General features: G+C 38.1%; 1 protein-coding gene across 1 annotated transcript; it reads right to left on the bottom strand.

Moving 5' to 3' along the window:
* Nucleotides 1-3,278: 3,278 nt before the first annotated feature.
* On the bottom strand, nucleotides 3,279-5,604 carry LOC149265830 (putative WRKY transcription factor 47). Its single transcript, XM_089393926.1, has 4 exons — nucleotides 5,397-5,604; nucleotides 4,980-5,294; nucleotides 4,745-4,858; nucleotides 3,279-4,612 (listed from the first exon to the last, which is right to left on the bottom strand). The coding sequence occupies exons 1-4, from the start codon at nucleotides 5,565-5,567 to the stop codon at nucleotides 4,109-4,111; spliced, it is 1,104 nt and encodes a 367-aa protein (XP_089250052.1). The 5' UTR covers nucleotides 5,568-5,604; the 3' UTR covers nucleotides 3,279-4,108.
* Between the last annotated feature and the right edge of the window lie 7,984 nt (nucleotides 5,605-13,588).

Below are 13,588 nucleotides of genomic sequence, written 5' to 3' on the forward strand. Positions count from 1 at the left end.
CCTCTCATAGCTGATAATGATACTTGTGGAATACTTCCATCATCTAGTTCTGGTGAGAATTCTGGGGCATTTTCTGTGTCTTCTACGTCATAATCTTCACTGTTTGAATCATTGGTTGCTTCACAATTATATAGGTTCTTTGGTTCTTTTCCTTTAGCACATCTATGTTTGGGGTCCCACTTCTCACCACAGCGTTTACATTTACCCTCTTTTATCCTTTGCATTTCCACATTAGATTTTTCATCTTCACGACGATGTGGTGGAACATATCTTGTATTATTTGAGTCCACATACTGGGGTATCCTTCGTCTTGCATAAGCTTTTTCCACTGTTGACCAAAATATTGGTTCGGATTTCTTTTCGGCTGTTTTTGCTTTTCGTCTTGCTTCTTCTATAGATGTAATATCATGCATCTCAAGTTCTGCTTGTAAATGGGTTTTGAGTCCCGAGATGTATGACTGAATTAGACGAGATTCTGATAACCCAGGTACTCGTGTTACTAAGGTCTCCCATTCTTGAGTGTATTCATCGACACTTCCTTTTTGTCGTAGTTTGATGAGTTTTGAAAAGAACTCTTCTTCCTTTACACCTTGGAATCTTTTGAAGAATGCATCTTTAAATCTCCTCCAGCTAATGACGTGTGTTGTCTTTTTCCACCACATATACCAGTTATATGCTTCTCCCTCCATTTTCATGGATGCATGTCTGAGCTTTTCGTCATCGTCAGTGATGTCATATATCTCAAAGTATTCTTCTGCTTTATTTATCCATGCAACATTGTTTTTTTCGTCTCCATCGAATTTAGGCATCTCGACCTTTGCCCTTTGCTGGTATGTTGCCACTGGTTGAGCGAAAAAAGGGTGTTGATTAGTAAAGTTATCCCAGAGTTGCTTGTTTGTAAAAACTGTGTTACTTGCTTCTTGGTGGGGTGTCGCTGATTTTTTTGGGGATTCAACCTTGTCATGAGAGTCTGTGGACTTAGTTGAATCCGACGAAACGTGTTCTTGATTCTCTTCACCTTCTTTTAATAGCTCTTCGGGTGTACAATTCGACTTTTTACACAAACTTTTCAGCATTGTTAAGACTTCTCTGAAGTTTACTCCTGTTTGGACATGTTGACTTTCCATCTTTATCTCTATTCAATTTGTCGTATCTTCAAGATTTTTTATTTTGTCTGCTTGCTCCCCAAGCTTGCTCTCGACGTCATTTAATCTCTTACTGACCTCGTCGTGGTTGTTATTTATCTTTTGCTCTGCATCCAACAACCTTTTCTGGAAATCCGCCATGGTCATTGTCGACATTGAGCGGGTCTGCGGAGGCGTGTATTTATTTGCCAGCTAAAATATTTTTCCTTCCCTTTTTTTTTTTTAAATAATTAAATTAAATTAACTTAATAATTTAATTTAATTAATTATTATATATATATATATATATATATAAAATTTTAAAGTTATAAATTATATAACTCTTAATTAAATTATATATATAATATATATAATTAAAATATGATATATATATATATATAACTAAATCACGTGTTATAACGTTTCAGATCTCTTGAACCCGTTTCAGATCTCTTGAACCGTCTTTTTATATATATTAACTTTTGAACCGTTCCAAAAAAAAATCGAATGTTTACCGTAACCAGACCTGGCAGCACGTTGAAGTCGGAATACAGCAGGCCGCACAGAATTACCGAGTCCTTCGTCCCCGTCGTGATGGAATGGAGGTGGCAGTGCGGTTTGGAGAACGGATTATGGTTGACAGATGACGGTGGCAGTGAGAAACGGATTACGGTTGACGGATGACGGTGGCAGTGAGAAACGGATTACGGTTGATGGATGACGGTGGTGGCAGAGTTAGGGCGGAAGAATGGTGCGATAGTTTGAGCAGCGGATGGATGTAGCGCAGTGGTGGCTCCGATACCAATGAAGTGTAAAAACTTCTGGATAACAGAAATATATATAGAAATACTTTATTGATAAATAAATAAAACAGATGATGTTTGATTACAATGGGGCTCCTGGCTTAAATACTGCCATGGACACCCTTTGGGAAAGGGCATGATCTTATGATCGTGCCCTTTCATCTAATTAAACCTAAATTAAATAATAAACCTAAAATTAACTATTTTTTTACATAACACTGAAATACCGGTCATAGATCCACATCCAGTCTGTGATTGTATATCCCGATGGTTTAAGGTGATACCCCAAGTATTTCATGCCATCTTTAAATGGTTTCGCTTCAATATTGAAGAGCTGGACCAGATATTCAATATTTTCCATATTCACATCACCATGGTAGAAAGAAGACTTACTGTCATTTATAATTAAACCTGTAGCTCTTTGAAATCTTTCCAATATTCCATGCAGACAGATCCAAGAATTCTGGCAAAGCATAGCAAAAATCAAAATGTCATCCACAAATAAGTTATGAGAGAAATAGTTTCCCCTGTTGATTTTTAGAGGACGGCACCTTCCCTCATTGACGACTCTTTTAATATGGAGGCTTAAAGAGTCCATAACCAATATGAACAGAAGGGGAGAAAGAGAGCATCCCTGTCTCAGGCCCCTGGCAGCCGAGAAAAAAGGGGATGGGATTCCATTGACAAGAATGGCATAGTTAACATTTTCCACACAAGCCATTATCCAATTTGTACACAGATTATTAAGGCCAATTTTGATAAGAAGGCATCTTAGAAATCCCCAATCAAGGCAATCATAGGCCTTCTTAAGATCTATTTTCAGGATGGCAGCCTCAATTTTTTATGTGCATAGAGTGTAGGCATTCTTGAGTGATTGCAATAGCTTCTAGAATGTTCCTTCCCTTGAGGAAACCATGTTGTTCCTGAGTCAAGTAGCTTGATAAAATGTCTCTAATCCTTCCAGATATGATTTTGGAAATAATTTTGTATATGGTGTTGCATAAAGAAATGGGCGAAAATCAGAGAAGGAGATAGGATCCCTTTTTTGGGGATTAAGGTAATGAAAGTTGAAGAGATAATAGGATTAATATTACCTGAAATCCTAGATTCCTCTACCATACCCAAAAGGTCATTTTTATAAGAACCATACCCAAAAGGTCATTTTTATAAGGTCAAAAAAATAAATGAGAAAATCGATCGTCCAACAATTTCACATACACTATATCTTTCCATCTTAAACTCCCAATTTATATAATTCATTCCAACTTATTTCTTTGATTTGAGTAAGAATCCATCAGATTTAAAATAACTAAATAGCAAAATATTTTAACTAAATAGCAAAATAAATAAAAGAAAATTCTTTGTAATAATAATTTTAATAGGACAAAACAAATTTCACTAACAAACACAATGTTTAGTGTACATGTATTGTCTTTATCTCACTTCTCTAGGCCCATAGGAATGGTGGCTTACTATTTCACAAATATTCTCGACAATTGGTCCTCTTACTTGCAGCTCCCTGTAATAATAATGGATGCTCTAGACTGCATGCAACTCCTCAGTCAAATTAACTGACTTTATCACTGCATTGCTCACTGTCAGTGCTGTGATGTATTCTTTTCACACAATACCTCTTCCTCGCGGCCTCACAAGCCAACCTCTGGTTACCAAAACAGGAATTAAACATACACAACAAATGAAACAATATATAAAAGAGCTGATTCTCTAATTTATATGCATATATAAACTTTTCTGAGATTAACAGATCCCGTGAAATTTAGGTCTGAATTCAACACATACCTATCTAAGTGGGAGTTCTTACTGCCAGTTATCTAAACAGACTATATCGATTATCTGCTTACACCCTAACAACAACACTGTAACAATCTACCAGCAATTATATCTCTTTAGTTATTTTTAACAGAAACAGTATAGGAATCGCTGCAAAATAGAAAGTAAGTATGATTTCTACACCTCTCCCTTATAGCTTCCTTCACGAGTTCCATACTCTTGAGAGACTGGGTGCATAGCACAAGTAGTTTCGCTTCAATCTCATCCATAGATTTTATCTTAATCCTCATTTTGACTCATGCTATGTACAGTTTACAATACGAGCAAAAATTGTGAAATATTCGGCACATAACTATTGCAGAGCACACCGCGAATCTAGACAAATGCTTATTAGAGGGTTGAACCATTCGTTGGTGGAGGGAATTTAGGCATGATTCCCTGGGCTGGATCACCCAACTTGAGCACAGAGCCGGCTATGGCTATACCCAGGGCTGCAGTGAAGTTGGGATCTGCTTTTATAGACGCCACAGAATTCATGATCGCTAAGTGATCCAGTTGGTTCTGATCGAATGCAAGGCCCATACTGTTAGGCACTGGAGTAGATTGTTGGAAACTGCCTGCCGCTAAAGATGGAAGCTGCAACGGTAATCCTGGATTCGGCTGGTCGCCTGTAAGGTCGAGTGTGATTGTGGGAAAGGGGCTCGATGTCGATATTCTGGCAATGGGTATCAACTGGTTGTCTGCAACGGAATTCACGATATTCGATCGCTCACTAATGAGCTGATTGGAGGAGGAGGCGCGCCCGATGGCCATAGCCAGAGGACTCAGAGCATGTGTGTGTTCACCTTCGTAGGTTGTTATTAAAATTGTCGGGTCTTGGACGCTTCTCTGAACCTGCTCATAATTTTAACATATTTAAATTAGCAGACAACTAGGCTAATTGTATGTATTTCACAGTCGATGACAGTACGAGTAGTAGATTTCTTTGTGGCAGAGGGGAGAAAAAAGTGAAAGAAGAGCTCGAACCTGTTTTTTAACTGGGCAACTGGGAGCCCAAGCACATCTGTAATAAGATCTTGGAAGTGGATTTCTTTTTGTCATCTTTTGCCCATATTTTCGCCACTGGTACCCATCGCCTCTCTGATAGAAAACCTCAGATCAGTTTCTTTATACATGGCAGAAAAGCAAGAATATATACGTAGTTCTATGCCACATTGCAAAGATTTCATCAAAGCAAGGTCAAAATTAGTTGGCTTATTACCGCAGATTCCTCTGATCTTGATGGCGCGACTACGACTCTTTTGGGTTTGGCCGCCTGGATCTGTTCTCCGGAGCCCCTGTTCGGCACCAGCTGATGCATCTTGTTCGACGACTCTCCCTGACGGCATGGGCTACTGTCATCCACGGACGAATTGATTCCATACTCAATCTGTTCCGACTGCATGTAATTTACCTTCCTCTTCTTTGAAGGCAGCTGGTAATCTTCCATAAATTCGACATTCTTCTTTCCCTTTACTAGACGTTGTTCATTACGGCCAGTGTGGGCATTAATAGAATGGTGATCTGTTCTGAATTTCTGTGAAATCAGAAGATGGAAAGATTAAGAACTGTTGACATTCATCAACATTAATTATAATCTCAATGTAAAATTGTCTTCCTAAAGCAATATAATATATACCTGGCTTCCATCAACGCGCTTCTGCTGTTGCAACAGAAAACTGATTTGCTTTTGCAAGTAGTAACATTGACTAGTGATGCCCCTCACCATAGACTTCAGTTTCTGATTCTCCTCGTTCACGCGTTTTATCTCTGCCACAACCATCGTCGCCTTATTTTTGTGACCTTCCATTGCGTGTTTCGAGAGTGGAGGATGAGATGCTAATTGGTGTCTCGCTGCTCAATGGGTGACGTGTGTTTATAGATTGGGAAGGTAGTCAAGGGACAGCCGACGCCCGCCGGTAAGGCAGTCAAGGTACCCTAATGTTGCAATCACTGAATCCAACGATTTCTGAGTTTGAACATGCACGTGCCAATGGATACCTGCCGGAGCGCTGAAAATAAAATAAGTACCCGGCCAATGGGCATTAAATGAGGCTTACCATTCGATTTTAGGGTTATACAGCCACCAGATTTGACTCAGTGACATTACCCAAAGTGCCCAGCCTGGAATTTCAAATTTATTTTGCCCATCCATCGGACAAGTATAAAATGTACGACAACCGTGTCAATCTTTTACCTATTGTGTTTGTGTGTATAAGAATTTCATATCCAGAGAATTGACTCAGGAATGGTTACAATAAATGAGGGCCGCAATTAAGCAGATCGTCTGACTTAACATTTGTTTAAACCAATCTTTTCCCTATTATGTTTTTGTGTATAAGAATTTCGTGTCCACAGAATTGACCGAGAATTAACTCAGGAATGGTCACAACAAACAAGTGCCGCAATTAAGCAGACTTTTGTATAAACCATTTATTAAAATTTATGACATGACAGGCCATTTAAATACTCAGATGTGAAAAAAGAAAAAAAGTGAAATTACAAAAAAAGTTACAAATTAGCTTCGGCCTGGGATTTGGAATTTCAAAACAGGCTCATGGTTTTAACACTTCCCTGACCCATTTTCTTTTCGCAATTTAAAACATCTGTGATGATATGGACGTTTTTTTAATTGTATCAGGAAAATCACTCATTAACAAACAATTTGCTGTTCAAATTCCAATTCCGTCCCTGATTGGCCCTCATGGGCTTTCGTCGGTGGCGTCACTTCAAAGAGCGCCCATTGATAGTGTAATGTGTATTTTTATTAGGAGTTGGGTTTTCGTTGGTGGCGTTACTTCAAATAGCGTTTATTGATACGTAATGTGTATTTTTATCTGGAGTTGTTTTTAGTGTAATTTTTTTGGATTTTTTCATATTTGAATTTGATAGGAAAAATTGTGAAATTTTGATTTGTGTTATTTAAATTGTTGTTTTAATTGTATATAGATTTAGAACCTTGAAAAACCCTAAAACACTTTGATTATACAAAAATTACCCATCAAATTTCAAAAAAACAAATCCATTTGAAAAACTTGCCAAAAACTAAAAACTGTTGGAAGAATCACTGCACTTCTATGGAATCCATAATTTCCACTTGGGGATCCTAGAACGTTTACCAACACCTGTGGGTTTTGGTGTAACAGAAACCTCTTTATTGTATCAGAACTTGAACCAAGTTCGATTCCCTCACGAGGTGTTAAAAAAATTACCGCACCTCTATAGAATCCGTAATTTCCACTCAAAAATCTTAGTTACTGATTTGGAACATTTACCCACACCTGTCAATTTTGATGTAACAGAAACCTCTTAAAAAGAACTTGTTTTTGTTTTTATTATACAACTAGGAACATTCCCTGGTTTTCATATTTCTATGCCTTCTGAATTCGTGCTGGTCAATAGTCATTACCAATTGCACATGATAGATCAGTTCATGACACCTTGATTCTTGGAATCTGGTATTGAAATTGATTGAAATCTACGTCTCAACTTGGAGTACCAAAAAGTCAGCAGTAGAACCAAAAAGGTCAAGAGCATGAGGTGAGTTGCAAATCATATCTATTATTCGATATGGACTATGGTCAATAAGAAATATCTTCAGTGAAGCTATGGAATCCATTGTTTCAAAATTAATTACGTGGCCTTGCTGGCATGGCATTATATCACGTGTTTTCAAAAGGGTTTTTATCCGTTCTGTACACTATGGTATAGAACTCATACAACTTCAAAGATAAACCGAAATACATTTAATTAATTTAAAAAAAAATATAAAAGTTAAAATAATGTTTTTTAATTTAAAATAATTAAAAAACTATTTATTATTTATTTTAATTTTTATATATAATTAATGCATGATAAAATTAAATTTAAATGTGTTATACATATGAAGACTACAATCATTAAGATTAGATGTGTTATACATATGAATACTACATATTTGATTAAAGGAATGAAGTATAAATATAGAGGAAAGGGGCTTGTGATAATATGAATGAAGTATAATCCTAAAGAGAAAGGAGTTTGTGATAATATGATGAAAAACAATGCCTGAAATATTAAGGTTATTAATATTTTAAGTTAATGAATGAATGGAATTAAGATTTAGATAGTAATGAATGTGAATAATATAGGAATTATCCAAAAAAAATTGTTGCATAATATATGGAATGGGACAAGGACATAAATAATGAATAATGTTAGGATAATGTTGATAAGGAAAAGTATTGTCATGTTCCAATAATTATATAAGGTGAAGAGACGTTAAGGAAGATGTAAAGGTAAGTAAAAACCAAAATAAATAAGATACCATAAGAAGGGTCATTATTGAATTATTAAAGATGTATTAATTCTTGTAAGATTTGGAAGAGGCTATGTTAATCCAACATAATTAGACACTATTGATATTGAGCTAGACATAGTGTCGTTACTTGTTGTAGAGTCAGAGAAAGTAAATTAAAATTTCACATAGTATCTAGCATTGCAGCATATGTGTTATTTATTAATGGGCATGTCTTTGTATTAATAAGAATGAGTGGATGATTTTCCCTTATCACTATGCAATATGGTTCTATTGTATGTCTATAAATTGATGAGGATTAAAAGAAATATTTGTTTTGAATTGGTTGTTCATAGATTAATATGAACATATTCCATTGTAAGAGTGTAGAACTATGATTGGACACATTAACCTTTAGGAGGAATGTTTCTAGAAGAGCCTATGCATATGGTATCAAAGTGAGGAATTTCCCTAAGAGAGCTTGTGCAAATCGTAAATCTTGATGCCGTTGTTGTGAATTTGTGATTCATGAATACAAAAATGGAAATTGCATTGTTTGGGCATAAGTGGGCGGAAAGCACAAGGGTTTCAATCAATGAATCCATGACATAACATGTGCATTCACGGGAGATTAAAGAATATCCTTAATTTCATTGGATATTGAATAATACTTCCCAAAATTATTTTCTTGAACCTCCTCCCTCCCAATACACAATCCCAATTAAAGAACCCTTATTTTCACTAGATATTTTGGGTGTCCATTTTTTCATTACATGTTTAGTACCCTTTTTTAGTTGTACCCTATGTATGATAGTATGAAACAACTCCTACAAACTCCATATTATGATTACACACATTAATGGACTACCTTTTCTTCGTTCAATTTTGAATCCTTCTTTGTTTAATTTAATCAACACATTGATTGGAGATTGATGGAGACTCTAACAATACTAATTTCTTTGGATCATACAATGAGATCAAAAAGGTCCAAGTTTCCCAACTTATGCATCATGTTCTCTTTCCTAAAGGAGTAACCAAGCAAAGAGGAATAATTTCAGGTCATCAATAAATAATTAGTGGCAACCTCACACTTCTTATTGACAGAGGAAAAATCATTTCTAGAAGCTATTTGCACAAATTTTTATGACCCTTTATTTTCTTTTACCAACAAATATTCATTACATAGTCCTTCTACTAGGGAACATTTTCATGTCTTGTTCAAATCCTCAATTCAGTGGGTCCTAAATTGATGGAAGAGTACACACAATAGGTAGATATGGGAGATTTTTGGGCAATGTTTGAGCAATATAGTGTTTGAGAAATTGTATAAATTATTGTGCATGTTGGAACTCCATTTATTACAAAGATGGTTCTAGGAAGTGAACAATGAAGGGGGATAAGAGGATACTAGGAGAATGAAATCATTATTATGGATATTGAAGAGGCTTGACTAGTCCAATCCAAAGCCACTTATTTAGAACCTTCAATACTTAATTCTAAACCCCCCCGTATATATGTATATGTATATACGTACTTATGTATGTATGGACCCCTTAACCCCTATATACTAGGTAACATATTGGTTTCATTTTTTTCATATTCTAATAAACCCCCCAATATTATGGTACATGGTATAATAATACCCAATTAGTGAACCTCCCATGGTGGAAAGGCTCAAACGTTTATTGTGATTGTTCAAGCTTATAATTGCAGAAGTGATGATTACATAATTTAGATCTTGGAAAGTGGGTAGGCTTAGAGGATTCCCATAATTGACATGACTAATGATTGTAGAAATGACGAGAAGATAAGAAAAACTAGTTGCTATAATCCTATTTTCTACTCCATTATAGTGAGAGAAACCCAAGTTCAACTTACCTCAACTGCTATCTAGAATGCATGCCCTTTCACCTTTTATTTTACTTATTGTTGGCATGAAAATGGGAACAGGGAAGAGACCTTGGGTTCATGCACAAGGGGCCAACAAGGCTCCGTTGTAGTCTAGAACAACACCGACATTTTCACCTTACCCTGAGAGGGTAAGGAGTCTCACTTGAGGCATGTCGTGACTGAAGTGTGAGGGGGTAGAATGAGGCACCAAGGGAATTGCAACCCACTAACTATCTTAAATCATAAAAATCAAGCACCTATTATAATCCAACCATACTATTCTACTCACATTACCTTATGAAATCATACAACATATAGAAAAATATTTAAAATTTTTAAAGAAACAGTATAGAACTCAACAATACATCATAGATGAAAAATGCCTCTTTCATTACGCTTCATATAAAGAAATACATAAATAAGTATAGAAGGCTCAAAGCCTGATCATTAACGACAAGAATAACCCAACCCATAGATTAGAGACTAACAGAGAAAAGGTGTATCCTCCTACAACTCAGGAAGGCTACACTAATCCCTAGCTCGCTTGGTTCATCAACAACTAGTAATCACCAACCCTTTCCCATCCTTTCTTCTGCCTTTTATCCTCTTCTTTGCACCTAGACTACTAGTTCCACTTATTTCCTGCTCGATTGACTCTGCCTTTGGATGCCTTTTCTCTATACTTTCTTGGTTGCTCTTTCTCTCCCCTGCCACCCTCCCGCAACTGTCAGACCACTCTTCGTTCCTGTTCCCCCCCCTCAACTGTCAGCTCTACAACTCGACAGGTCGCCCCTACCACATGTTCCTATCTTTTATTCCTGCAAAGACTCAAAATGAAGGCCCCAACAGGCCCGATCACGATTCATTGACTCGTTCCTGAGTCAATCTATCTTAGGCATTGTCTATGTGGTTGTTGTTAATGTCCCTTTTCTGGTTTTTTCCTTTGGTGTCGGTCCTGCTTCTTGCAACGCTACTGTCGTTGCTGCTTCTTGTTGGCCTTGTTTTCCAAACGAAGGCCCCAACTGAGGTACCACAACAATTGTCTCTTGACAAAAGCGAGTGTATTCATTGAGAGTGGCTTGCCAGGCATATGTGATTGCACCGAGCTGCTTGATGAATTCTTCGAGCATGCTGGATGTAGGCTGGCAAGGTCAATTTTTCTACAGAGAGCTCCACTTCTCCTCCATTTCATCACATAGACTTTGCAGCACATGGACATGGGAATCCACTGGTGGCCTGAGGTCCCAAATATCTTCTTTGTCTTAGCTGACTCATCCTCAATTTTCCAAACTTGAGCTTCGAGAGAGCAAATTTCTGCATCGATCTTCTGTCGATGGGTTTTGTCTTTGCAGGCCCGTGTGTTGGTATCGAGTCATTGAATTTGATGTCAAAGTGGGTAGATTAGTTGATTCATGATGGTCGGTCTATCGGACCAGTCGTGAACTTGATCCATCAAAATGTATCCGTCGATCAGGGCATAAACGATTGGTGCTTTTAGGGCAGCAGCGGTATTGAGCTTTTTCTTGATCTCCTCAATATAGCTCAAAGATGGATCGAGCAGAGCCCCTCTTGCAGTCTCAAGGCTTTGCTTTAGGTCCCTATTGGCAGAACTTAGCCTCATGCACACAATTTGAATATGGTAGCAACATTCGACCAAGGTGCATGCAGAAAAATATTTTGGGGCCTCAATAACTACATCGACAATCATAGGCTAGAGTGCCTACAGCCGAGACATTGCCTGTTCAACCTGTGTTGTATCTCTTGATTGGTCTATCAAAGCTTATGTCTCTCGGTTGTAAGAGTGGAGATCTGTTGCTTTTGCTACTCGTGCTTGGTAACCAATTCGTTGTTGATATTCTCATCTCGTTGGGCTTCTTGTTGAATGAAACCAAACAATTGTGCAAACAACCAGTCCATAAGATTGTCTTGATGCATGGTCAATGGGTTCGGGAATTTACTCTATAATGGTTGGCCACTAGAAATAGACTTATCAGAGTGGCAGTGGGGAGAGGTTTCTGGCTGGGAGGGTTCAACAAATTGAGATGTGTGAGGGATAATGACTGGGTTGGGAACAACTAGAAACTTTAAAGAGAAAGGGCCAACAAATGGTTTAATATTGTTGGTCAATGGTTGTGATGCGACAGGCGCTTCACCCGATAGTAGGCCTGATCCCAAGAGAAAAGATATCATAGACCCATTGTTGCTCTCTCCACCAGGGAGAGTCATGGCCCACTGGACGGCTGAGTCGACCTCCATGTCATCAGTGCTAATGCGTGTATTTGGGGGGATGGGGTCTGACAGGGTTTCAAAGGTTGAGGTTTTATGCGGGGATGGATCCCGCGAACTGAGTGAAACAATGGATGTGGAGGGTGGGTTTTCTTCAACAATTGGAAAGGTCATGGATGTCTAGGGTCCTTCACTAGTAAGGTCAACAATAGTTATCTCGGGCATGGCCTTTTTCTTCTTGGTAGAGGGTGTCTTTGCACTTTTTGGCTTTATGGGCTTGAGGAATGATGGCTTTGATGGCGAACTGGGTCCTGTCAGTGGGATAGCAACAACTAGGGGTGTGGTAATTATAGGATCATGTAGTGAAAAACCCTACAATGCCATAAAATTAGAGGCTATACTTGTTGATCCCGCTAGGTTCAGAATGATCTACTTGATGAAACTCATCTGCTTCTTCATCTAGGTGACCAATGGGTTGCAATTCCTGCTTTGTTGTTCATTTCCTCATATCCAAGCCCTCATCTCCTGTCTACAGCTATGGTACCATTCCCCGAACAAGTATCGGTATCTCCCTTCTCTTATCTTGCAGGTGAATCCTAGCCATGACCCCACTTCTTTATGGAAAGATTTTTTCATTAATGCGAACTTTTGTGCCCACATTGGGAAAGTATCTGGGTGGATAAAGTGTGGTCTAAAGAAGGTGTTGCAATGTGTGACCGTGGACCATATGATCTCTTAATATGCATCAAGCAGCACCCTGGGAATCCTCTTTGTGGCCTGCATGACCACCAGTATTTTAACATACCGTTCCTTGAAAGTTGCCTCGTTGATTTCTTTGCTATCGGGGTCTCCCGACGTTCACCATGGCATATATCTAAGGGCTAATGGTTTGTCTTCTGAGACAGGTGCGAAGTCTCTTAATGGGGAGGGCTCCACTTCCACATTTCCGATGTCATGATTAGTTAGCCGAAGATGAAGTTGGTGCTTCTTTTGTACACGTCCTCATATGCCTCAAACAGTTCATTCAGCAAGAATTCTGCCCAATTGAGCTATGCTTTGTTGGCACAGTGCTCCGCAACAGAGATAGTGTCCAGAGTACACTCATTTCTTGAGAAGTGCCTCATCACCTTTCTGGTGATGATGTAGCAAGCGAATCTATTGTCTTCCTTGTTGATTAAATCAATCTTTGCACCCTTTCCACCTCTCTTGGTGTTGTATTTTTTGTAATAATCATTGTCCCCTTCCTTCTTCGCTTGCTTTGTCACTGTCTAGAAGGTCATTGAGACTGCATTTCCTGAAGCTGATAATCCTGTAAGTCATTGAATGTCATCCACATGAATTGTGTATTCTCTGTCTAGCCAAAGAAACCCCCCATGCATCCTACTGGTTAACAATTTTGTACAATTCATCGTGGCGAAAGTCGTTTCGAACAAAAGCAA

The sequence above is a fragment of the Pinus tabuliformis genome, chromosome 6 (assembly GCF_031772625.1).
Source record: "Pinus tabuliformis cultivar Carrire ecotype Pingquan chromosome 6, CPIR1, whole genome shotgun sequence".
NCBI lineage: Eukaryota > Viridiplantae > Streptophyta > Pinopsida > Pinales > Pinaceae > Pinus > Pinus tabuliformis.

Bases quoted from the DNA above. Each gene is read 5' to 3' on its own strand.
- LOC149265830 (XM_089393926.1), bottom strand. From the start codon at position 5,567: ATGGAAGGTCACAAAAATAAGGCGACGATGGTTGTGGCAGAGATAAAA. The intron at 4,859-4,979 runs GTAATAAGCCAA...GTTTTCTATCAG, and splicing joins CAAGATCAGAGGAATCTGCG to AGAGGCGATGGGTACCAGTG. The intron at 4,613-4,744 runs GTTCGAGCTCTT...AATTATGAGCAG, and splicing joins GTTGCCCAGTTAAAAAACAG to GTTCAGAGAAGCGTCCAAGA.